Raw genomic sequence first — 23692 nt, 5'->3', positions numbered from 1 at the left:
GGTACGATGCCCGTCTGCTATCTCAATCCAGCTTCTGCACCCGATCATCTCCAGCTCGGATCGAACACAGCCTGGGCCAATTTTCAAAGTCTAAATACATGGATCAGGATCGGCATCAGACAATTCGGGTGCTGTTGTGAATATAGCCATGGCGATCCTAATCGGCCGTGAAAAGGTCTATCGATCACATATTGGGAGCGGCGTGTTGATTCTGGGCTGCACTTTTCCAGGAATTGTGTTCGGTAATGCAATTGGTTGCTCGTATAACCGAGGGTGGATCTGCAACTGACAGTGTGACACTCACAGCATAACGATAAAAACTAAATAAAGGGAGAATACACTCAAACTGTTGTACTGAATTCAAACTAAAAAATTTGTACCAATATGAAGTTAAATAATATTTTTAAAAAAACCTAGGTCAGATGCCGTGAGTCATTAACGTCTTTTTAAATTCAATGTGATATCCTGCCGAATGCGGGAAATATATTTGGCAAACCCATTACCATGGTTGTTAACTTAATCTGCAGATATGTTTGATTGCTGTATCTTGCAGCTGCCCGGTTGTGAACTTGGGATAAACAAGCCTGAAAATTGGGGTGGCAGTCCAATTTAAAATTTAATCTGTGCTTGCAATGCAATCTCAAATGTTCTAAGAGGGGAAATGAAAGTTTATTAAATTGTCAGGAGAAAAGTGCGAACAGCCAGCAAGACAGATGGCCTCCACCGACAATTAGAAAATCCGGTTTGTAATCGTGTACTCAATCAGCGTGTCTTACAGGAGAAACTTGGTCACTGCCATCAGCATTAGCATACATTGATAAAGGATTAATCCAATGCTGAGAGTGTTGTTGGTAATTTAAGGAACGAATATGATATATAATCATTTGTGTCTGGTTGCAGGCAGTAAGTGGTCTGAAATAGAATGTTTAACTCAGCAGATCTATCTCCACGTATAAATCAGCCAATTGGCTTATACTATGTATGTCTTTACCCATAATTCTTCACGACAATGCATGCCAAGTCCAATAACATTATATGCAGTTCTTAATTAAATCTGAAACAAATGTACGTTTTAAAGACAGATTACACAATAAATATAAATGTAACATTTACGGCCAACCACATCTTGTTGAACAAATATTTAAACGTAGTGTGTAAACAATGTTAATTGTGTATGACACAACTTTATCAGTTGCCATTAAATACACAACATCGTGTTTTTGTAACGTATAATATATTTTATTATGTTATCTAATTGCAAGGTAGCCCAAAAGTTAGATGGTCAAGAAAACTGTACTTATTATACAACATATCTAGTTCAACTAATGCCTACTTCAGCATTTTCTTGCTGTGGTTGTTCCACCTGATGAAGATTGCTTGTGTTGCGATAGAAACGTCGTGATTTGTTTTATTTTATTTTATTTCTATCTACGTGACTTTACCGAAAGAACCAAATAGTATTGATTCCTGCAATCACGAAAGTTTCAAATCAAGATGAAATACTGTAGACATTATTTTTGCCCGTATTGAAACGGCTGTACGCCATATGGACCCGAAAACTCAATTTCCCTGGACAAGAATACGGGGTAAACCGTATGGGTTGACAGGTATGAACATGCTACAGTATGAGCACGTTTTTTTTTTAAATCCCCCATCATTTTTCGATTTAAAGCTTTCGTGACTGCAGGGATTCATCTTCTTGGTTCTTTCCCTTCTACGTGACTTTACCGAAAGAACCAAGAAGATGAATCCCCCATCATTGTCCACCCAGAAGTATAAACAGACACACTGCAGTTCGTCAGTCGCAAGGTCACGTGGGGTGGGGTAAATTCTGGGTACTCCCATGCCCTCCCAAGGTGATAGATGCTGCCGGTGTGAGCTCACCTACGATTAATCGCACGTAAAATTGTGCGCTCTGTAGCATATGGGAACCTAAGACACCATTTTGCATATCTACGGGGTAGCCAGGTGTGTTTTTTTATTAATCTAATTTTCATTTAACATCAGGCGAATGGTGATTGGAGATTGAACTCCAAGCTCCAACGTGCACAAGAGAGGTACGAAGCACGCCCCCAACTTTAGATTTGGGCGAATTTTGGACCGAGAAATTCAGCCGCGGTGTTGTGAGGTGGAGGGTATCTCGGATCGCTATTGCAGATATACGCAATTGCCCTTCCGAAGAGGACCTTTGGAATAAAGTTTTGCCGTTTCACAAACCCGTCCCACCCCCCGATGTTCAGCTGCTGTCGAGTTGCCAACTTCTTCGGAGAAACAGAACACAACGCAGTGTACTCATCGTCTCCGAACTTTATAATGTTTTATTGTTGTTATTGTTATCTATTTAGCCGACCATATCCCCCCCCCCCCTACCCATTAAATGGACTTATAATGGGAGGAGAAGGGAAAGGGTGGACCGGCTACACTAGCCAGCTTGTAAGGGACGTCAAATATCCCTCTAAAAAGGGCTATGTAGAACTCCAATCTATTGAAGGCCCTTCCACCAGCAGTCGAACGAGCGAGCATTTGCAGGGCAGCACTTTTGCTCTGGAAAAGTTCTCCCTCTGGATGTCACGGTGCGCCGAGTGAATAGTAAAGCAGGCGAGGCTGGCGGACGCATCTTAAAAGCAATCATTCGCCATGTTAGTGATCTCGCGGGACGCTTTTTTAAACATTTACAACGTGTATGATTGTGGTGGGCTGAGAGAGAAATAAATAAATGCATTATGAGCCAAGTTTTGATATATATTATATGCAGCATTTTTGCGTGAGGGAAAGTGAAATGTAAATGAGGTTGTTTAAAAGATAATTTGGGTTTATTTTTGGATTACGTAATTCCACAAACTATTAAGTAATCTAAATAGCAATAGCATTAGACCGAATGCAAACAATGGGAGCTATTGCATTTAATAAATGCAATAATTTTGGTGGAACAACCGCCAACACAATTACGGTTATATCATTTTACTTTGAGTGTCCACGTTATTGAAACATGCGCAATAGCAATTGCAATTAACTATGAAGATGAATTAATGCATTTAACCTGCTGTGTCGTCCCCCCCCCCCCCCCCATGGCATGGTCTGATTCCAGTGCTCAGATTATTCACCTGCCTTATTTACATACTGCCTTTCATTGAAAGTATAAAATTACGAAAAAAATAATTTGCCCAATTATCCACAACAACCTAATTGCTCCATGACAGCGGGGGACACTCTAAAGAACGATTGCAGTTTTAACATGGGCAGCGTTGCACACATGTAACCTCCAAATTCACTCACAAAGAGGCATAGGAAAGAACTCGCCAGGCACTGCGATGTAACCGGATACGTGAAAATGAGCAATATGTGAACATCTGTGGAAATGATAGATCCGCCGTGCACAAATCTTGCGATGGGTGTGGGTGGTTAATTGACCAGGATGGACACGTGACATCGGATATGCGACACGCTGTGTGCCTAAATGCGGTCTCAGCAAGTTATATTTAGGGGGTTCATATTTTCCTTTCATTTTCAGTAAATATAAATCGATGGCTATGTTCTGTGGATGAAATATACATCCATCTGAACATTGTCAAATCACCATTTAACTCTTACAAATATGTATTAATAGTTTAATAACAACAATAATGTACAGCTCATTGTCAGTGCACCGCTGTATGAAGGCCTTCCCCATGCTATTATGGTCATGGGGATTGTTTGACCATACTTCGCCATGCTGGTCGAGTGTGGATTGGTTATGGGGGAGTGCAGGACCCATTTTAAGAAAAAAAAAATTCTCCACGAATATCAGCTGTGGCTGAGTTCATGACAGTAAAAATTCCGTGAGCTACCGCTCTCTTTCCCTGCTTTGCATCAGAAATGATGAGGAATGAGGCATGGAGACATACAGGCAGTCCCAATACACAACAACAACCGCCATTCGCCACTAAGTGTCTGTAACGTTACTACAGCGCTTGTGCCAGGCTTTGTGCACGTTAAGGCCACGTGAAGTGTGTCTGACGCCCGCCGGCAGGTTACGGGACAGACCCAGGTACTATGGGTCGACTGATTGCGATGACTGGCCAATTCACCACCTGTGCCCCCTACTGTGCCAACCTGCCGTGTTTTATCCGCTCGTTGTTGTGAGCGTCGCTCCTCTGCCCTCCTTGAAGGACGCTGCCCAGCAGCAGCAGCGTCCTTCACGAACCTCCTCCACAGAGGCCGATCTTGACACCGCTGGTACCAGTCATCGGCAAGTCCACTCAGCTCCACGTCCTCCTGTACCACATCACTCCATCTCTTCTCTAGCCCGTGCCATGCTCGTTTAGCCGCCTCTATCTGACCCATACACAGAGCTACACAACAGGCATATTTCAGGAAGACCACTCTTCTCACCGTGCAACATAGTGCACTGTGAATCCCGGAGTACTATTTTCAGTTGGAATTTGGCCAGGTTAAGTATCTAAACCCCTATTTTGTCACAATATACGAATGCATTCAACGTGAAGTCACTTTATTACGTCTGCGATTAGTCATAGATTAGCGTAATGGATTTCGAACGCAGAGCTGCAGTCGATGGCAATCGACTGAAGTGCCCGTCCCACCGTCGTTCCGTTTGCAAGGCGACCGTTGAGAAATATGCGTAGAGGTCGACGTTTCATCTAAGTTTCAACTTCCGTGCATTCCTGTTTACGTGGGGCCCAGCTCCTGAGAATGGGCTCATTAGTGCGCAGCTAAAATCGTGGCTTTCTAAAGCAGCATGTCCCGGTACCGTCTTCCACCTCCAGCTATTGATCATCTCAAGGCCAGGCGTAATAGGATCTCCATAGCTCCCCTGAGAGCTCAAAACCCTAGACACGCGTGTGTGTCAGGCATGCGTAATTGAGTCTGTCATTTATCGGTTGCCTCCTGGAGACGAAGTCGCGGGGCAGGAATGTAATGCTACGGACAAACGCAACTGCTGTGCTTATATTTAGATTTAAAGCTTTCGTGACTGCAGGGATTCATCTTCTTGGTTCTTTCGGTAAAGTCACGTAGAAGGGAAGTAATAACATAATAAAAATAAAACATAATAAAATAATTCTCACGACGTTTCGGCTACAACGCAAGCAGCCGTCTTCAGGTGAAGACGGCTGCTTGCGTTGTTTTATTATTATTATTTTATTACTTCCCTTCTACGTGACTTTACCGAAAGAACCACGTAGAAGGAAAATAATAAAATAAATAAAATAATAAAAAATAAAACATAATAAAATCATTCTCACGACGTTTCGGCCAAGGCCCTGAAGAAGGCTGCTTGCGTTGTGGCCGAAACGTCGTGAGAATTATTTTATTATGTTTTATTTTTATTATTTTTATCCAGTTGAGTTGTCACGCACAGCCATGACGATTGTGCACGCTTCCTAATTATTATTTGTGTTCGTCATCATCGTCGGTTATGGTCAATCCACAGCTGGATGAAGGCCTCCCCGAAGCTGCCGGACACCTCTTATGATACCGCAGTGCGATAAACCCACCTGACACCTGCATTACAGTTTCGTGTTTGATTTGTTGTTGTGCTGTGATTCACAGTGCCTAATCAGCGATGGAATATTGTCCAAGCGTTCGGTTGTTTTAAGTCCGTGTTTATGAAGACACTTGCACCACGTAATCTCCATAATATAGGTTTTTGTGAAAGCCTCCGTGTCAAACTGACCACATAATCTGTTTGTGGAATTGGATTTTTTTTTGCAGTCTTGGAAAGTAATATGCTGTGTAAACGTGGGGTAAATCAATTTATAAAATGAGCTTAGGAAAGATGGAGATCTTAATGAGATTAAGAAATACGGCTTGGTTAGCCACGGCGTAATTATGAACGGTAGCTCATTTAATTAGATATTGTATTTGTATACATATTGGTTGACACACCTATTCATATTAACCTATGTTCATCTTTATTAATAGGGTTCAGCTTTAGAGATGTACAGTTGATATTACATTTCACTTACATCAGCGTATTACCGTTCGATAAAATGTCATGCGATGAAGTGGCTTGCATGCTTTTAAACATCCGTGCTTTGGATATTTGAGAGGTTGTGCACAAGTAGGCAATGATATGGAGTCACCGAAATATAAGTGTGGCCAGAATACTCCGTGGTGCCTGTATATTTGGAGTTCCCATGTCTCTCCCACGGTGAGAACATGCAAACTCCAAATGCACACTTCATTGAGCTGTCGTTTATGTCCACGTCGCTTCTGTAAAAAAGATATATAGTTCAGTGGGCCTTGGTAATTAAAAAAATATATATACAGTTGAGTTTATAGTTTAGTTTAGTGGCGTTGGTACACTGGCAAAGCCAAGGTGAAAAAGTTGTGCATTTTGGGGAAGCGAGAACGCTTGGACGAGTCGGCCCTTTGAAATGATATTCCTAACGAATATCTCAAAGCTATGGTTGTCACATGTTCTGTTTGAAATCCCTTCTGCCAATATGGGAGGGCCGTTGCAGCTCGCCTCAATTAAATCATCGTCTCGCCACAAATGACCCAGGGTCCGAGAGGAATTTTGTGTGGCTCAAATTTAAGGTCTTGTATTGTGGTCAATGCTACCCCGAACCGCAAGGTTTTTTTCCTGACATACGTCCCACTCGGCAAAATCTTGCAGCTGGCGTATGCCCTCAAAACTGCTTTCATTGAATGTTGCGCGTTACCATAAACAACGGTGCATTTTGCAACATGGCACATGTTTATGATTTGCAGTGTAAGCCAGATAGTGGGACACATTAAGTGCCACTGCCCGTTGTAATGCATTATTCGTTATGCTTCAGGCATGCTGACATCCGTGATGAATACATCGCTGTTAAGAAGGAAATTGCTATTGTTTTTTAACAAGCCTACAAATCATTTTCCCACGTACTCTATTTACTACAGAAACCAATCGGTGCTTATCATCGTGACCTTTAAGGCTAGCTCATAGTGTAATTCATCCATTGTAATTTAACATACTTTGTTTTGAATGGTTCTTATTGAAAAGTTTGCTCTTTAAAGCAAAGTATTCAATGCGCATAACAATAATGTCATGAGCTCAGAATTTGCGATGCCACCGAGTGTTTGGACATGAAATTCCCTGCAAAATTCATGAACCTGTCGTGATTTCAAACCGCTCGTTGAACCAGGAAAAAAAAACTCTTCTGAAATACACGGCTGGGTTTGAATTTCCAGCATCAATCAACACCATCACAATGCACGTAACCAGTGTTGCGAATCCCCATCGGGAAACCACACTGTGCACAACTTCTTCGGATGAATTCCCAATGTACGCTGCACATTGACATTGCTGATGTCATCCTATACCTGTGCGCCTCCCTCCATTGGGAATGCTGGAGTCAGAAATGTTCAGCACTTCATAGTGGAGCCCGAGATTGAGTTGTGCAGCTTCAATCTTCAATTCATGACCTTACCTTCATTGTCATCAGAAATTACAAAACCATTCAACTGCACTGCCTGGGTAAAAAAAAATGATGTATGTACTTTTCTTCACTGCATATCACAGCACTTTTGCCAGAAAGTATCACAGGTGTGCAACTTTCCTGTTTTATCGTCCTGCGTTTTACTCATTCTTTAAACTCATCATTTGACCCGGTGAATTTAGATGGCCTTGCAGTTATCGCGTGAATGCTTTAATATTTACGTGGTGTCAATTTTTCTTTTCGATTTTACTCAATCGCATGCTGGTTATCACACTGGAATTGCACTCCAGAGGCCGCCAGTTTCATCTCCCTGCGTGACAGCTGAAACGATGGGGATGCTTCTTAAATCCCTGCACCTCGGTCCCACCCATCGATGTGGCAGTGAGTCGAATGGAACGGTCATGTGTGGTGGAGTTATAAAAAATGTGTATTTATCTGGGAGAATCCGATGAGCTAAAGTTAGGATACTTCCACTTTTTCCGAGGCATCTGCAAGAATAGGCCAATACCCTCAAGAGCTCCCCCCTCGTGAAGGCCCTTCCACCAGCAGTGACAAGAACAAGCAATTGCTGGGCTGCGCCTTTGCCTTTTTACCTTCATGCAGTTGTGCTTAAATCAGAAAGAAAAACATTGCAGTATGTATTTTTTGTGCCTGTTTTTTGAAATCCATTTCCTTCCTTGAATGTTTACTATTTGACTTAAAGCTTTCGTAACTGCAGAAATTCATACTCTTTGGGTCTTTCGGTAAAGTCACGTAGATAGAAAAATAATTTTAAAATACATCACGACGTTTCGATCGCAACACAAGCAATCGCCTTCAGGTGAAAAATAAAATTCACCTGAGGACGATTGCTTGTGTTGCGATCGAAACGTCGTGATTTTTATTTTTTTATCTACGTGACTTTACCGAAAGACCCAAAGAGTATGTTTACTCTTTGTGTACATTTTTCGTACCAGTGGCGTTTGACACCCTTTGACAGTACGTGTACAGCACTTTTTTTACAATCCACGGCCAGATGAGGGCCTTTCCACACCATGCCAACTCCGAGGGTTGTGTCGCCACACCTCACGGCTAACAGGGGTTGGTAAAGGTGGGGGAGCATGGATGTGGAAGCATAGAAATAGAGAACAACAATGGATTTCGCTGCACCGCCATCTACTGCAAACCACCCCAGCACTTTTTGATTTAAAGCTTTCGTGCCTGCAGGGATTAATATTCTTGGTTCTTTCGGTGAAGTCACGTAGAAGGGAAATAATAAAATAATAAACATTAAAAATAAAATTCTCACGACGTTTCGATTGCAACACAAGCAATCAGCATCAGGTGTGAAAACCAAAGCATGATTTTTTTTTTAAAGTGGCGGTTTTTAAATCCTTCATATTAAGTTCGCTTGCTTGCATGCTTGCGCGCTTACGACCGTGCAAATATTTCAGTCGTTTTTTAACCCACTTCCCGTGATCCAATCGAGCTGACATTTTGCAACACAGACTCGTTGTGCGTGACAATTTATTTTCGTGAAAAAAAATTCAAAAATTTTACACTTTTTAGGAAAAAATAAATTTCATATTTTGTTTAAAATACCAATGTGATAAAAATAAAACTCTTACTCAAGAAAAACAGAAATGAATAATAAAATAAAACCGATGCCACGCATATAAAGGATTTATAGTGAAAAACTTTGTTTTTACGGGTTAATTTTTTTCATAACCTGTGTGTGCATGGAGATCGCCCAATCAGGCACGTTCTAAGCTCAACCCCTGACTCGACAGTAGTACACTGTTACTATTGTATTACTGGCAGAGGTCGCAAACGGGTACCCGATACCCGTACCCTACCCGATACCTGGCTACCCGTACCCGGCCGGGTACGGGTACCCGTTTGCGACCCTGGTGCGGCCGGGTACGGGTACGGGTAGACCGTGAGTCACTGGTGAGTCACCGTTTGTCACTCATTTCCCAACGTCTTGTCTCTTCTCACAATTCAAGTTCCTAGAATCAACCCACCCGCGCCTGCAACATGGCTTCATCCCAGAGGTCGCAATCAGATACCCGTACCCTACCCGTACCCGGCTGGGTACGGGTAGGGTACGGGTACGGCCGGGTACGGGTACCCGTTTGCGACCCTGGTGCGGCCGGGTACGGGTAAGGAATCAAAACCCGCTTGCGACCTCTGATTACTGGGTATGAAATAACGTTGCACACAACTCTGTCCTGAATATCTTGCGAAGAGCATGGCAATATGCTGCCACCTGCTGATACGTAATTGGATTGACACTTCATGTGCACGGTAAAATGTTAATGCGACATCGCTGCAAATATTAATCGGGTGTAAAGTTTTGCGATGAATTATTACAGAGCTGGTCAAGCTAAAAGTATTATATAAAAAAAATAACAACTAGATGCTATCATGCGATTGTGTCAAATGTGTTTAAAATGTGTATGCATGCATGATATATATTACATCTGCACGTGTGCTCAAGGGGAAACAATTTACCACGTGTTCTGGAAGCTCAATTAAAAAAAACATCAATGCACTAATTCTAGATTTGAAGCTTTCGTGACTGCAAGGATTCATACTCTTAGTTCTTTCGGTAAAGTCACGTAGGTAAAAAAGTGAAATTAAAATTAATAAAAAATAAAAAAATAAATGAAATTAAAATTAATAAAAAATAAAATAATATTTTTTTATTAATTTTAATTTCATTTTTTACCTACGTGACTTTACCGAAAGAACTAAGAGTATCAATGCACTAGGAAATCAACTGAAATGCAAAAGTGTTCAAATGAATGTACAGTTTCTTAAACAATTCCGGTTTGAACACACATCAGGATAATACATTGGTGGTTGGTCAGAATCGAGTCACGACATGAGTCCAGCACCAGGTCACGTGCGCGTGTTTTGTTTCCTGTTAAGAGCACTACCAGAGGCTAACACATGTTTGTAAAAAAACAACTCTAAGATGTAATCCTCTACTACAAACCTTAACCCTGTCCTATATCATTCCTGCACAACCAGGTATCCTATTCCTAACCCTTCAACCTTACTTTAGTCCTAACGCTTGTCTCCAAATCGCTTGTAATAATAACTGAAAAGTGACTACTCCAAAGGGTGTATTTTGTACATGTATGTATGTTGAACTTCTTTTACACAGTACTGAACCCATCATGCTAATCGCAGGTGTGTGGGGGATGTGAATATTAGAAGACACAGTAAAAAGCCAAATGAAATCCCGTCATGTATTTCCCATGCTAATTATTGTGACAGTACCCCCATGTGAATGCCCATCGCACATTCAGTTGAGTTTAATAACCAAATCTGCCCCGGGCAAAGTGGTGGGAAACAGCTGTGCCGTGCGACATCACAGGCTGGCTGCCTCCGTCAAAGATTATGACCGTAACCGAATTGTGGGGGGTGGGGGGTTGGGGGAAATCCTCCTACTCTTTTCATTATTCTATCGATAGATGTACGCCGGCGGTGGCACGGCCTAGCGGTGTAGCACCGTCGCCAGAGGTCGCAAACGGGTTTTGATTCCTTACCCGTACCCGGCCGCACCAGGATCGCAAATGGGTACCTGTACCCGGCCAGGTACGGGTACCCGTTCCCTACCCGTACCCGTGCCCTACCCGAAATGAGTGACAAACGGTGACTCTCCAGTGACTCACGGTCTACCCGTACCAGTACCCGGCCGCACCAGGGTCGCAAACGGCTACCCGTACCCGTACCCGGCCGGGTACGGGCAGCCGGGTATCGGGTAGGTAGGGTACGGGTATCGGGAACCCGGTTGCGACCTCTGACCGTCGCCGCTTGGCGTACAGGTTCACAGTTCCGAATCGCGTTTCGGAGTCCAACAGCCACCACCGATGTTAATGCTGCGGGCGACGAAACCGCAGCAGCACGGCATCGCCACCCAGCTTCAGGGTTGTCGATCAAGAGACCCTGGTGTCAGTAAGAGTAGGGCACCGCGTTCCCGTGTCAGGGTCCAGATTTGCCAAGGAATAAAATGGCCCGCATGTCAATCAATTTGGGATTATACATCGCAATGTTCGGCTCCCTCCTGGCAGACGAATGCCACCGGGCCAATATCGCAAACAAGACGATGTTGGTCTCTTGAGTTCTCAACTGATTACGTGAAATAAACTTGACGTGGTTTTGGAGTCGTCCCATGTATCGTTTCGCATGCTGGGAGCTTCAGAAAAATATCAGACAGCATACCAAACAACTCCGTGGTACAACCGAAAAACACATCGGACATCATACCAAATAACTCCGTGGTACAACCGAAAAACACATCGGACATCATACCAAACAACTCCGTGGTACAACCGGAAAACACATCGGGCATCATACCAAACAACTCCGTGGTACAACCAAAAAACACATCGGACATCATACCAAACAACTCCGTGGTACAACCAAAAAACACATCGGACATCATACCAAACAACTCCGTGGTACAACCAAAAAACACATCGGACATCATACCAAACAACTCCGTGGTACAACCAAAAAACACATCGGACATCATACCAAACAATCCGTGGTACAACCGAAAAACACATCGGACATCATGCCAAATAACTCCGTGGTACAACCGGAAAACACATCGGACATCATACCAACCAACATCGTGGTACAACCGAAAAACACATCGGACATCATACCAAGCATACCCAATGCATGGTCCTCCTGAAACTGAGCCCTCAGACTCAGTGTGGGGCTTCCCTGGGAAATAAAAAAACTAAGTTAAACAAAATAAAAAGCTATGGGCAGCGCAGCAACATTCATTTCCTAAAATGAGAACATCATATCCACCCACAATGGCTTGAGGAGGCCATCATCCAGCAGTGGATTGATCAATGGGGCCGTGCAGGCTGCACATTATTGTCATTTGATCTTCATGGTGGTACCCTGGGGTAGCAAATAATACAGAATGGCCGAGGCAATTAAATACGTTATTTCTGGGACACTATTTTTTCCAGGGGTGTTACTTAACTCCGCGACTGGGGTACCAATCAATCCGAAATCGGTGGTGCCACTCCGCGAAGTCGAAACGCAACGAGGACGATTGCGCCGAAACCCTGAGCGGTCGCGGTACGCACCGTAGTGGTGCATCGTGGACATCTCTTCGAGATGAGTCGATTGCCGCATCGCCGACTCATCAACAGACTCAAAACGACTGCATCACGGACATTGTGCGAGAGCCGGGGTTACTATGGTACCCAGGGGCACGCCACGGGGTTCATTTAACAGATTTTCTTTTGGACCGAGATAATTTCTCACGCGAAATTGCGTTCCTCACACCCACCACAACCAACCTCCTACCCACCACCACCACCACCGCCATGGAGACTTTGCAGTCGTGACCGTCGTCGGTGTGTTTCCAACTACATTGACTGCCGTGGCCAATTTGTGGTGGGAATTGCCATAGCGAGTGATGTTGTCAGCTGGGGGGGGGGGCACCGGGTGCGCATTAGCTGCGTGTAGTTACGTCCACACTGTGTGCATTATATCTGAGCCTTTCTGTGGAGATGGTTTTTTTTAATTTCCATGGCAACCTCCGCAGTACTCTTGGGAACTGGCGAGAGATTGGGACGCGTTAGCGAAGGTCTCTGCGCGCGTATGCATATTGACGAGACGCGAAGACACATTACACGTAAAACGGTCGTGCAGAATGGCAGCAAAAAGAAAATGTCACGAATTCTCTTCGCGTTTTCACTGCAATCGTTTCAACAACAACCACAAGCTGTCTTGTGGTTGTTGTTGTTGTTGTTTGACTTGCATCCCACTGGGATTTTTTCACACAGCGTTGGTGTACGGTGTTTTTTCTGCAATATTTTTGCTGTCTTTTCTTGGATTTTCTGTTTGCACTTAGTCACATATTCACTTTAAGATGTTTTTTGTTCATGTTTTTGTTTTTTGTTTGTTGCGGTTGCACCCGATTCAAGAGCCGAATGGCTCACAGGGCTACACCTAATAAATAAACTTGAACTTGAACTGCCACTTTTGATCACAGACCAGTGATTCATTAGCCGATGGACATTCGAATGCAATACGCTGGAGTCTTCGTGGCAGATATTTCACGTACCCTTTTTTCAATGGAATATATTCATATATTTTGCAATTGAAGGCAATTTTGTGTCGAGATGAAATGTTGAATGTGGCAATGGCACCACCAATAATAATTTAAAAGTGACAAAACATTCTGTGAAAATCGGACACAGAACAGAACGGAATTATTTAACAACTGAACAAGGGAAAAAAATCCACATTTAGCATTCACCCAGCACACACACACACCTGTGTTTCGTTTATGGAAATTTTATGTCGCATGAAATTGCCGATTACACCACAAAAAACTACTCTGCTCAGTCAATTTAATCTCGGGGAGGTGGGCTAATTTAAAGAACACAATATTATATATTGCTGCAATTATAAACATGGCACATTTAATCGTCAATGCATGAGTGGCCCAGAACACGCGATTGTTTTCTTTAGCTGGGTAGTGTGAACAAAGTGGCCTCGGCACTGTGATCCAACACCATTGTGGATGAGTGCCCAAATACGGACGAAGCTAAAATAAGCGAACGCCTTCAAACCACAAGGTGGTAGCATTGCAGCTTTAATAAAAACCCGCCTGAAGTGCTCGTTTCGTTTACCGATTCCGTGTATTGTTCCAGGATGGTTTAACATCGTGAAGCACGGGATTTTTGGTACAAATGTTTTTGATTTATCAATGCATTGCAGATTTTTAAATCCACGTTTGTGTTATTGGTGAGATTTTTTTAAAAATGTAATTGCAACTATTTGTAGATACCACAAAAAATAGGTTTGACTGTTGAGTATGTATTGTTATAGTCTATAGATGTGTGTGTTTAGGTGTATACAGTGGGGAGCGGTAGTGTAGCGGTTAGTGCTCTGCACTACAAACCTGACTGCCAGAGTTCGATTCCCGCTCACGGCCAACACCACTGACGATTATCTGAACCAGTCCTGGGCCTCTTCTAGGTCGACTCAGTCTCAAATGAGTACCTTGTGTGGTGTGTAAACATTGCCACTAGGGAGACAAAGGCGGCTGGGAGTGGTGTTGGCCACCACCCCCTCGTGTGCTGGGTTTCATAAGTACTCGCTAATAGCACTTGCCCCAATAGTTTGTTCAGGCTATATGGGGGATCTTTGTCTTTTTGTTTGACAGTATATTCAACTCACTCAATTATTTATAAACGCATGTTGAAATGTATCTCAACAGATGAAGAGCAAATCAAGCTTTAATACGTTCTTATATCGAGCCGTCCATAAATGACGTCACGCACCTAGGGGGGGGGGGGCAGACATTTGTGACGATGTGTGACGAGGTGCGGGGGGGCTTGAGAAATGTGACGTCATATCAAAATGCGCAACTTTAAATAAATATAGACAACACGTTCTACTTAATTAAATAGACTTTTAAATAAATGTCTTCTCCTACAACATCAGAGTGCAGCGCCACATTAAATACGCACTACAATGACAATAGTTTAAAGCGATTTGAAGCATGTTTATTTTCAAAATGGAATTATGGTTTTGGGGGGGAGGGCAGAGCTATGTGACGTCATATTTGAGGGGGGGTCTGACTTTTTGTGACGCCGTGTGACGAGGGGGGGAGGGGTCAAAAATCGTCCAAAATCGCGTGACGTCATTTATGGACGGCCCCTATAACACACGAGTAAGAACATTACTTGGAGAGAAAAAAAAGTTGAGGAGAAAACAATAAAATGTCCAGACAATCCTGAATTTTTTCTCTGCTCAAATACAAATTTAGATGTGGCCAGGTGACTCAGGGAATGTTGCTTGTGCCGTGCGGCTGAGATCCAGAGTTTTAATTTTAGGTTTCGGCCAACTGTGATTACGTCATGTTGCCCAGTTTAGTGCTGTCTTACTCTGTGCCTGGTCATTAAAGAGTGCATAATCCTAATAAAAAAATATAAACTTTCACCTTACATGTGAAATTCACATAATTGTGCCGGGAATTGCTCTTTGGATTTAAACAAAATTATTTCACAGAACTCAACATTTCACCGTTGCGGGGTATGTGGGAAAATGCAGCAGTCCCTAAAATGGATCTTCTTTTTAAAGGCCAATTTAAAGGAATCTAAGTACTGCAGTGTTGTGATAACCTTCCCCCTACAGGCAGTTATATTCCACAATGTAACACATCGCTCTGAAAGTTCAGTTTCAGTTTTATTTATTAGGTTTAGCCCTGTGAGCCATGCGGCTCTTGACTCGGGTGCAGCTGCAATAAACAAAAACATGAACAAAGAACATCTTAAAGTGACGACGCGCAACAGAAACATGCAGGAAAAACCAGCAAAGTCTTCCAGAAAAAATCACTGTATATCAACGATGTCTGCAAAAATCCCAGTGTGATCCAAGTCAAACAATAACAACCATAAGACAATTTAGATATGAAGTTATCAGGCTAACTCCGTACTTCAACAAACAAACATGGCTTAACCATACGTTTTCGAAATCACCAATCTATAGCTATAAAAACAATGTAACAGTGATCAAAGGAACTGTTGTTCAAATTTAACAATAAACGATATCCATAACATGTATGACCAAACTTTGCAGCCATAGCTGGCAGCATGAATCACTCCATAACAGCAGGATGATCAGCAGCAGTATCAACATGTTTCAATGAGTTCCAATTGGATAATGCTGCCGACAGCAATATTGGGAATAAATAGGGCAAAGATGAGATGAATGAATATGCATGAAAAATAAAGAAAAAATACGTTTTTCAAAGACACCGCTGTAATCGTGTGTGTGTGTGAAAAGGGCCAGCATTAAGCAATAATGTGTGCAGCCACACCTGATTGTTTAAAGCGCATGTTAAGAGTGTATATACAAGGTGTTTTAAAAAATTACACTTACAAGAATTTGGAACAATACCACCAGAAATGTGCCTTCGGGCTCAGGAGACCACCTGGAGAACATTCCAGGCACGCGTTGACAATGATGGCGAACAAGTGGAGAATCTTTGACTTTTTGAAGCTATTCACATAATTTGTTATCATGTTACAGTGTAGTATTATCCGTTCTTTTTCCATTAAAAACGATAGTCCCAGAAACATTGTTTAGAAGCACCTTCTATAATCCATTCCACAGCATATTGCCTGGTGCTTATGAAAGTGCACATATTATAGTGAGACGAGATGAATATTTACTAGTGGGTACACATTCCTTTATTATTATTACTAGTATGTGCCCAAGTGGGTATTGCAAATTAAATTAAAATTAATAAAAGTAAAATAAAAATAAAATAAAAATCATGACGTTTTGAAGGCAACACAAGCTTCCGTCTTCAGGTGGAACCGTCACAGCACGATAGCTGTATCAAGTGAGATAAATTCCAAGAAAACAGTCCTTGTATATATACATATATTCTGGTTATTAACAGATTGGCATGTTCCGGAATTTATCTTACTTGATACAGCTATCGTGCTGTGACGGTTCCACCTGAAGATGGAAGCTTGTGTTGCCTCCAAAACGTCGTGATTTTTATTTTACTTTTTATTTTACTTTTATTAATTTTTTACCTACGTCACTTTACCGAAAAAACCTAAGAATATGAATCCTTGCAGTCACGGAAGCTTCAAATCTAGAATTGCAAATTAAAATTGACGAGTTCAACCAAAATATTGCCCCAGGATGAGGCCAGCCGAGAAATGCTCATCCTCTTTCATTGGCTGATGCCATCATTGACATTTGTGTCTATCAATACACGCTAGTCCTAATTAGGTTAATCTGCTGTCCTAAATATAGAATATTTGCAAGTTCATTGCCACGTTAATATTTCCATAGCATCCAGTTCATGATCGAGCACACGCATGCAGGAACTTCACACGACCCACAGACCTAGAATCCAAATTAACAGTTGGAAATATCGCTCATAATTGCCCCTGCCTAACAAAATATAACATTGCTCGCCTAAGTGTGTTTTCGGGTTTTACCCCGTAACGTTTGGCATGATGTGACGTTTCATCCTGAATCAGTTCCTGAAGAAGCTCACAACACGTGGAACATTTAACATCGGACATTATGCCAAGTAACAACAACACGCATTATACAACCCAAAAACATTGGCGAGCTATACAGCATAACCGCGAAAACATCGTCGCAAAATATAACATTTGTACATTGCAGCGATTTATATGTGCTGGGGGATGAGCAGAAATCCAGCGCGTATCTGTTGCAACCCATCTAGAAAGTGTGAATGACAAAACGAGAAAGATGAATGCCCCCGGAGTGAGCGAGGCGATCTCTGCAGTGGTGAGGTCATTGTTTGCAGAGATGACCTTTACACATCCCCAATGTGCAAGCAAACCATATGTGCACATTTGTAAAAAAAAATGTTTGATACAGCAGGCTTTAGCTGGAGAAGGGACGAAAAAGTTGCTATTATTTTGAGAAATGGCTCGTGCAATGTACCGGAAATTGTGACATTAACACTTTCTCTCCTTTTTGGGATTTCGTTTCAAACCAGGTACACAAAAATGAAGACGGCCACCAACACGTACATCTTCAACCTTGCGCTGGCAGACACATTGGTCACCACCACCTTGCCCTTCCAGAGTGCCGATTACCTCATGGGCTCGTGGCCTTTCGGAGAGGTGATCTGCAAGGTGGTGATGTCCATCGACTACTACAACATGTTCACCAGCATCTTCACGCTCACGATCATGAGCGTCGATCGCTACATCGCTGTGTGCCACCCGGTGAAGGCTCTGGACTTTCGGACGCCCTCCAAGGCCAAGTTGATCAACATCTGCATCTGGATCTTGTCGTCAGCCATTGGCATTCCCGTCATCGTCATGGGAACGGCCAAGAAAGAGGAGGGTAAGGGTGACTTTAGCGTTTGGAATGTTTTTTTTTTCTCTTAGTTTAATTTCATTTTCAGTGTCCTGCCTTTGGGTGGGATTTCTTATCACAAGTTACCAGGAGGCATATGAGAAGTATAGGCAATATGCTTACGATAACTGTGAAAATTTATGTTTAAATGTCTATTAAGCCTCAACTTAATGCAGCTTCATTTTTTTTAACCAAGCTGTCCATGAAAATATGTCTACGAACCATTTACATACTACAACCCGGAATTTACATTTCAATATCACCCTCGGTTGAGATTAATGTAAGACACCCCCTCCCCCCCCATATCTATTTATTCAGTAAAGTCATCAAAATGTGCTTCGGTCAATTCACTGCCAGAGGAATGCCTCCACCAGGCAATCACCATCCCTCAGAGTCCTGGATTTAATAATCCACCTCGCAACTGTAACGTGCCGATTTCATTGCTCCATCTCCGCTGGGCACCTACTCGTGGGTGCGTTCCCTACGCGGGCTGCCACGTCATCATTATTCATAAATCGGACACAGAATTTGCATTCAAATGGCACTCTCCATTTATATTTACGTCACGCCATCCAATCAGTTTATTTGGTACAGAATGCTGGAGAAATTGTGTTTGCATTTGATTTATATATTTTTTTTATATTGCTCGTTACCAAAAAAATATATATTTGCACAATTCAAGATATAGAAGGGACTGGAAAAGCTATTGACTAATTTATAAGCTTTAATCGTAGTGCCATTTATTATTAAAATGTACAGCGCTTTGCCAATCCACTGCTGGGTGAAGGCCTCTTTCAATCCATTTTGGTCCTGGGGGTTGTTTGACCATACTTCACCACGCTGGTCAGTGCGAGTTGGTGATGGGGGGGAGGAGACAAGGTCCAGTTTAAAATTCCTCGCCACTGATGTTAGCCGTTGTTCGAACTGACGATGGCCGGATTCATACAGCATTATATTCGTGATCTTTTTTGCCAGAATGAAATTGATGAAAAACTAATAATAGATTTCACCCTTTGGGTCCCATAGATATAACTGCTCAACTCGAGGTACAAATGCTCTCATACTTGCATTGCCTTTGTGGTGTTCGCCCTTTGGCCTTCTCTGATCTAACACTGCTGAGACAAGGCCATGAAGACGGCTGTATCTGGCGTCGACCAATCGGTTTCAAGGACAATGGATATATAACACTAGTCAACAACAAAAAAACATTTTTTTTCTGGCCTGGACTTTTATAGCTGTTTTAGACTAATTTCAGGGCGCTGATTCCAAATCTGATATCTGATTTGCTCTATCACATCTCATTTTTATGCTATCGGCATACCCCATTTTCATTGATTTTACCCGAAATTAACTCTGTCACTTACGATTGCAAGTTGTTGCGAGTCAGTGACTGCTTTAGTGTTAAAATGTGGTGCTGTATATTTAGGATAGTGTGTTTTATAATATCATTTTATGTAGATATCCACATTTATTTAAAATTTTTCTTCTGCAGTTTTTATTGAAAATTCAATATTTGATATCTCAAAAACTTGATGTGAAAGACAAAAACTGATGCCAGATTTGGAATCAGCACTCCAAAATTACCTTAAAACCGTTGGAATACCTTATGCGAGAAAAAGTGTGTTGACCAGTGTTATCGAAACATGTTTGCATGTATTGCCACAAGTACGTGTGCTTAATGCAGACGTGATGCCTTGCAAAAGGTATCTATTTGGTGTTTGAACAACTTAACACCTATTTTATTATAATTGTTTTTTACCCTTCTATCTGGCAACAAAACAAGGAGTCATGCTTGCATAGACCACAATACCTGCAGTCATAATGCAAACAAAAAACATAACTCTGATAATGTGCACTGTCCTTGAAGTTGATTGGTCCACACCCGAGACAGCTTTCCTTAGAGCCTAGTCTTTTGGCGTCATCTGGTCCAACCCATGTGAGACTAGGCTCTAAGGAAAGCTGTCTCGGGTGTGGACCAATCAACTTCAAGGACAGTGCACATTATCAGAGTTATGTTTTTTTTTGCATTATGACTGCAGGTATTGTGGTCTATGCAAACATGACTTTTTGTAAAAAAGGTTTCAGTTTTGTTGCCAGATAGAAGGGTAAAAAAACAATTATCATATATTTTACTGGCAAATGAAGTTCCAGTGGTGTAAACTTATTTTATTGCCAGAAAGGGTGAAACCTATTCTCTTTTTTATCATCATCGTAATGCATTATTGCGCTAACCACTTGTCCACCACTCCATCCGTTAATGTGTTGACATGTTCCCATTTTAATTGCACGATTTAAGCACAGCAGGATGGAACACAATACGCCTCGTAAATATCCTGTTGTTTATTGACCCACATTATTGCGTGGATTACAGATGTCATAAAATATTGCACAGTAATCACCGGAATGATTTGTGGTTAAAATGCAGCCCATGCGAATGAATCAAAGCTATTGGAGGTAACTAATTATAACTGAGTGGATCGGGTAAATGTTGAAAACCTGCAAGGAGTGCTTTAGATGCATGACTCACCCAGGCAGTCAATAAAGACGGGTTGCAGTTTTAAAGCCCTGTATGATCACAATGGCTACAAAAGAGCATTTTACATCCTCGATGATGTGGTGTGTTCATGTAAGGTGGGCATATTCCACACTTGTGGTGAACAATGCCTGACAATAGTCAAGTAAACGCTCTACACTGGAGACGAGCGGGTGGCTCAGAGGTCATATTATTGAGCTGTCACTCCAAAGATCCGGGGATCAAATCCAAGTTTCAGCCAACCGTGATTTAAACTGGCTTCTCGAGTGTTAGAGGGTTGATGGTCTCAGCACAACAACAATTTTACATCAGATTAAATTTAGTTTTTGAACTTGTTGGAAATAAAAAAGGCCACTTGAAGCGGGGTTTTTTTTTTCTTCCTGGAGATGCCCTGTCAAATTTCCCTTCTGCAGCCATTCAACCGCTGACAATCGGGGAACACTGCACTTAAATGTTTCCAAATTGATTCTTAATATTATCACATGATGCCGATAGAACAATTGCAATTAGCAAAACATAACAAAATAAGTAAATGCATTAACCAAGAACTCCAACAAGCGAGACATAAGACTTTTCTCTTTGTACACTTAGTTTACGTCCCGTGCACAATCAAGAGGCTGTCATGGTACAATGGTTAGCACACTGGACTTTGGGTTACCTGTTCAAGCTCCTGACACGGCAATTCAAATGATGGCGCAAGTTGATTTCATGCACTCGCCTCTGTCCACCCAGCAGCATACACGGCAGGTCGTGTGTGAAGGGGTAAAGTTTGGATCTTCCCACCCCTTCTAAGATATTTGGGCAGCGTGGCCGCCCCGATGCCTTCAAACTAAACCGGAAGTATCACATCTGACACCGTGATGTGGAAAGCACGAGGCCCCCACAATGCACGGAGATCCCCAAAGTGCCAGGGGTCTCGTCGGGGCGGCCATCCAGATTCGCCGTATCCTCGGGATGGCCTTTGCTGGCCGCTGTAGAAGAGTAGGCAAATTACTTTCGAGAGGGACTCCTCTATAGCTCCGTCCAGTGGAGGCGCGCTTGCATCAGCGGTGATGTGAGCAAGCAATTGCAGGGCTGCACCTTTATCTTTCTTTGTTTGCGAAGGGAATCAAACGTTGAACCAAATATACAATTTTTCTGTAAAAATATCTTGTCATACAAGCTGTTCACACCTTTTTTTTCACGTATACAAAACGTCGGGAATCAATAACAAACGTCGACCGCCACTTTCGATGCGCAGGCATCATCGAGTGCATCCTCGACTTCCCGCATCCCGCGGTGAACTGGGAGAACCTGCTCAAGATCTGCGTCTTCATCTTCGCCTTCATCCTCCCGGTGCTCATCATCGTCGTCTGCTACAGCCTCATGGTGCTTCGCCTGCGCACCGTGCGCCTGCTCTCGGGCTCCAAGGAGAAGGACCGCAACCTGCGGCGCATCACGCGCATGGTCCTCATTGTCGTGGCCATCTTCGTAATCTGCTGGACGCCCATCCACCTCTTCGTGATCATCAAGTCGCGCGTCAGCATCAGCGACACGCCGACCGTCTCGGCCGCGTGGTACATCTGCGTCGCGCTCGGCTACACCAACAGCTGCCTCAACCCCGTGCTGTACGCCTTCCTCGATGAGAACTTCAAGCGCTGCTTCAAGGAGTTCTGCTTCCCGGCCGCGTTCCGCCGCGACCTGCAGGGCTCCAGCCGCGTGTGCGGCCGGCCCAACCGCGGGCAGGCATCGGCCGCGTTCAGCCACACGGAGAGGACTCGGCAGCCGGCGTGACTAGGCGTGGAAATGTCGAGTCTGGCGTCCCAGGCTCGGCCACGCGAGGACCCGAACTCGGAGCTGACGCAAATCACCATGGGTCTGTGAAAGGGGGGGGACTGGCTCTGCTGACCGGTGTTGAGTTTAGTTAAGCGGTGGGGGTGTTGGGGGGGGGGAGCACATTTCGCGACGAAAATATTCGGCAAAGGTTTTTTTACACCATTGGAACCTCATTTGCCAGTAAAAAATATGATAATTGTTTTTGTTTTGTTTTTTTTTACCCTTCTATCTGGCAACAAAACTGACACCTTTTTTTACAAGGAGTCATGTTTTGCATAGACCACAATTCCTGCAGCCATAATGCAAACAAAAAACCACAACTCTGATAATATATGCACTGTCCTTGAAGTTGATTGGTCCACACCCGAGACAGCTTTCCTTAGAGCCTAGTCTCAGTGCGCCTTTTGGCGTCATCTGGTCCAACACCATGTGAGACTAGGCTCTAAGGAAAGCTGTCTCGGGTGTGGACCAATCAACTTCAAGGACAGTGCATATATTATCAGAGTTATGGTTTTTTGTTTGCATTATGGCTGCAGGTGTTGTGGTCTATGCAAACATGACTCCTTGTAAAAAAAGGTGTCAGTTTTGTTGCCAGATAGAAGGGTAAAAAAAAAACAATTATCAAGGTTTTTTTGTTGTGTGTTTTTGTTTTATTTTAATCGACGATGGCGTTGCGTCGACGACCATCGACTAAACCCGTCAAAGACCAAAGCGTCACCGACTCTAGCGAGAGTAAATTACCCAGCGCTGAATGAACTCGGAGACTCGGATAATTGACCAACTTTAAAACAGAGATTGCGATGCTATTGAGGAATACCGAAAATGGTAATTGGCTGTATCTGACTGATTGGCTGATCTGATAGTGTTGGAGTGGGTGGGGGGGTACTAAGTGCATGCCACTCACACCAATATTTAACAATTGTGATCATAATTGGCCGCTCGAGTCGACGACGCTTAGAGAAATTAGTGCACGAAATCCGTAGATTAAAAAAAGTGACGAATATTTCACAGGTTGTCGCCGTCGATCAGACCA

At 43.0% G+C, this 23692-nt stretch overlaps 1 protein-coding gene across 2 annotated transcripts in view; it reads left to right on the top strand.

Moving 5' to 3' along the window:
* LOC133344200 (delta-type opioid receptor-like) overlaps window positions 1-22751 on the top strand; it is a 55558-nt gene extending 32807 nt beyond the window's left edge. For both annotated transcript variants that reach the window (XM_061554240.1, XM_061554241.1), the window contains 2 exons: window positions 17947-18299; window positions 22085-22751. In XM_061554240.1, the coding sequence (XP_061410224.1) occupies window positions 17947-18299; window positions 22085-22617 (886 nt within the window). In that variant the 3' untranslated portion in view covers window positions 22618-22751. The remainder of the gene's footprint in view (window positions 1-17946; window positions 18300-22084) is intronic.
* Window positions 22752-23692: the final 941 nt, after the last annotated feature.

The sequence above is a fragment of the Lethenteron reissneri genome, chromosome 19 (genome assembly GCF_015708825.2).
Source record: "Lethenteron reissneri isolate LAM-NWPU_2019-01 chromosome 19, ASM1570882v1, whole genome shotgun sequence".
NCBI classification, from domain to species: Eukaryota; Metazoa; Chordata; class Hyperoartia; order Petromyzontiformes; family Petromyzontidae; genus Lethenteron; species Lethenteron reissneri.
Note: the sequence above shows the minus strand (reverse complement) of the source record. Positions and strands in the feature narration are given on the sequence as shown.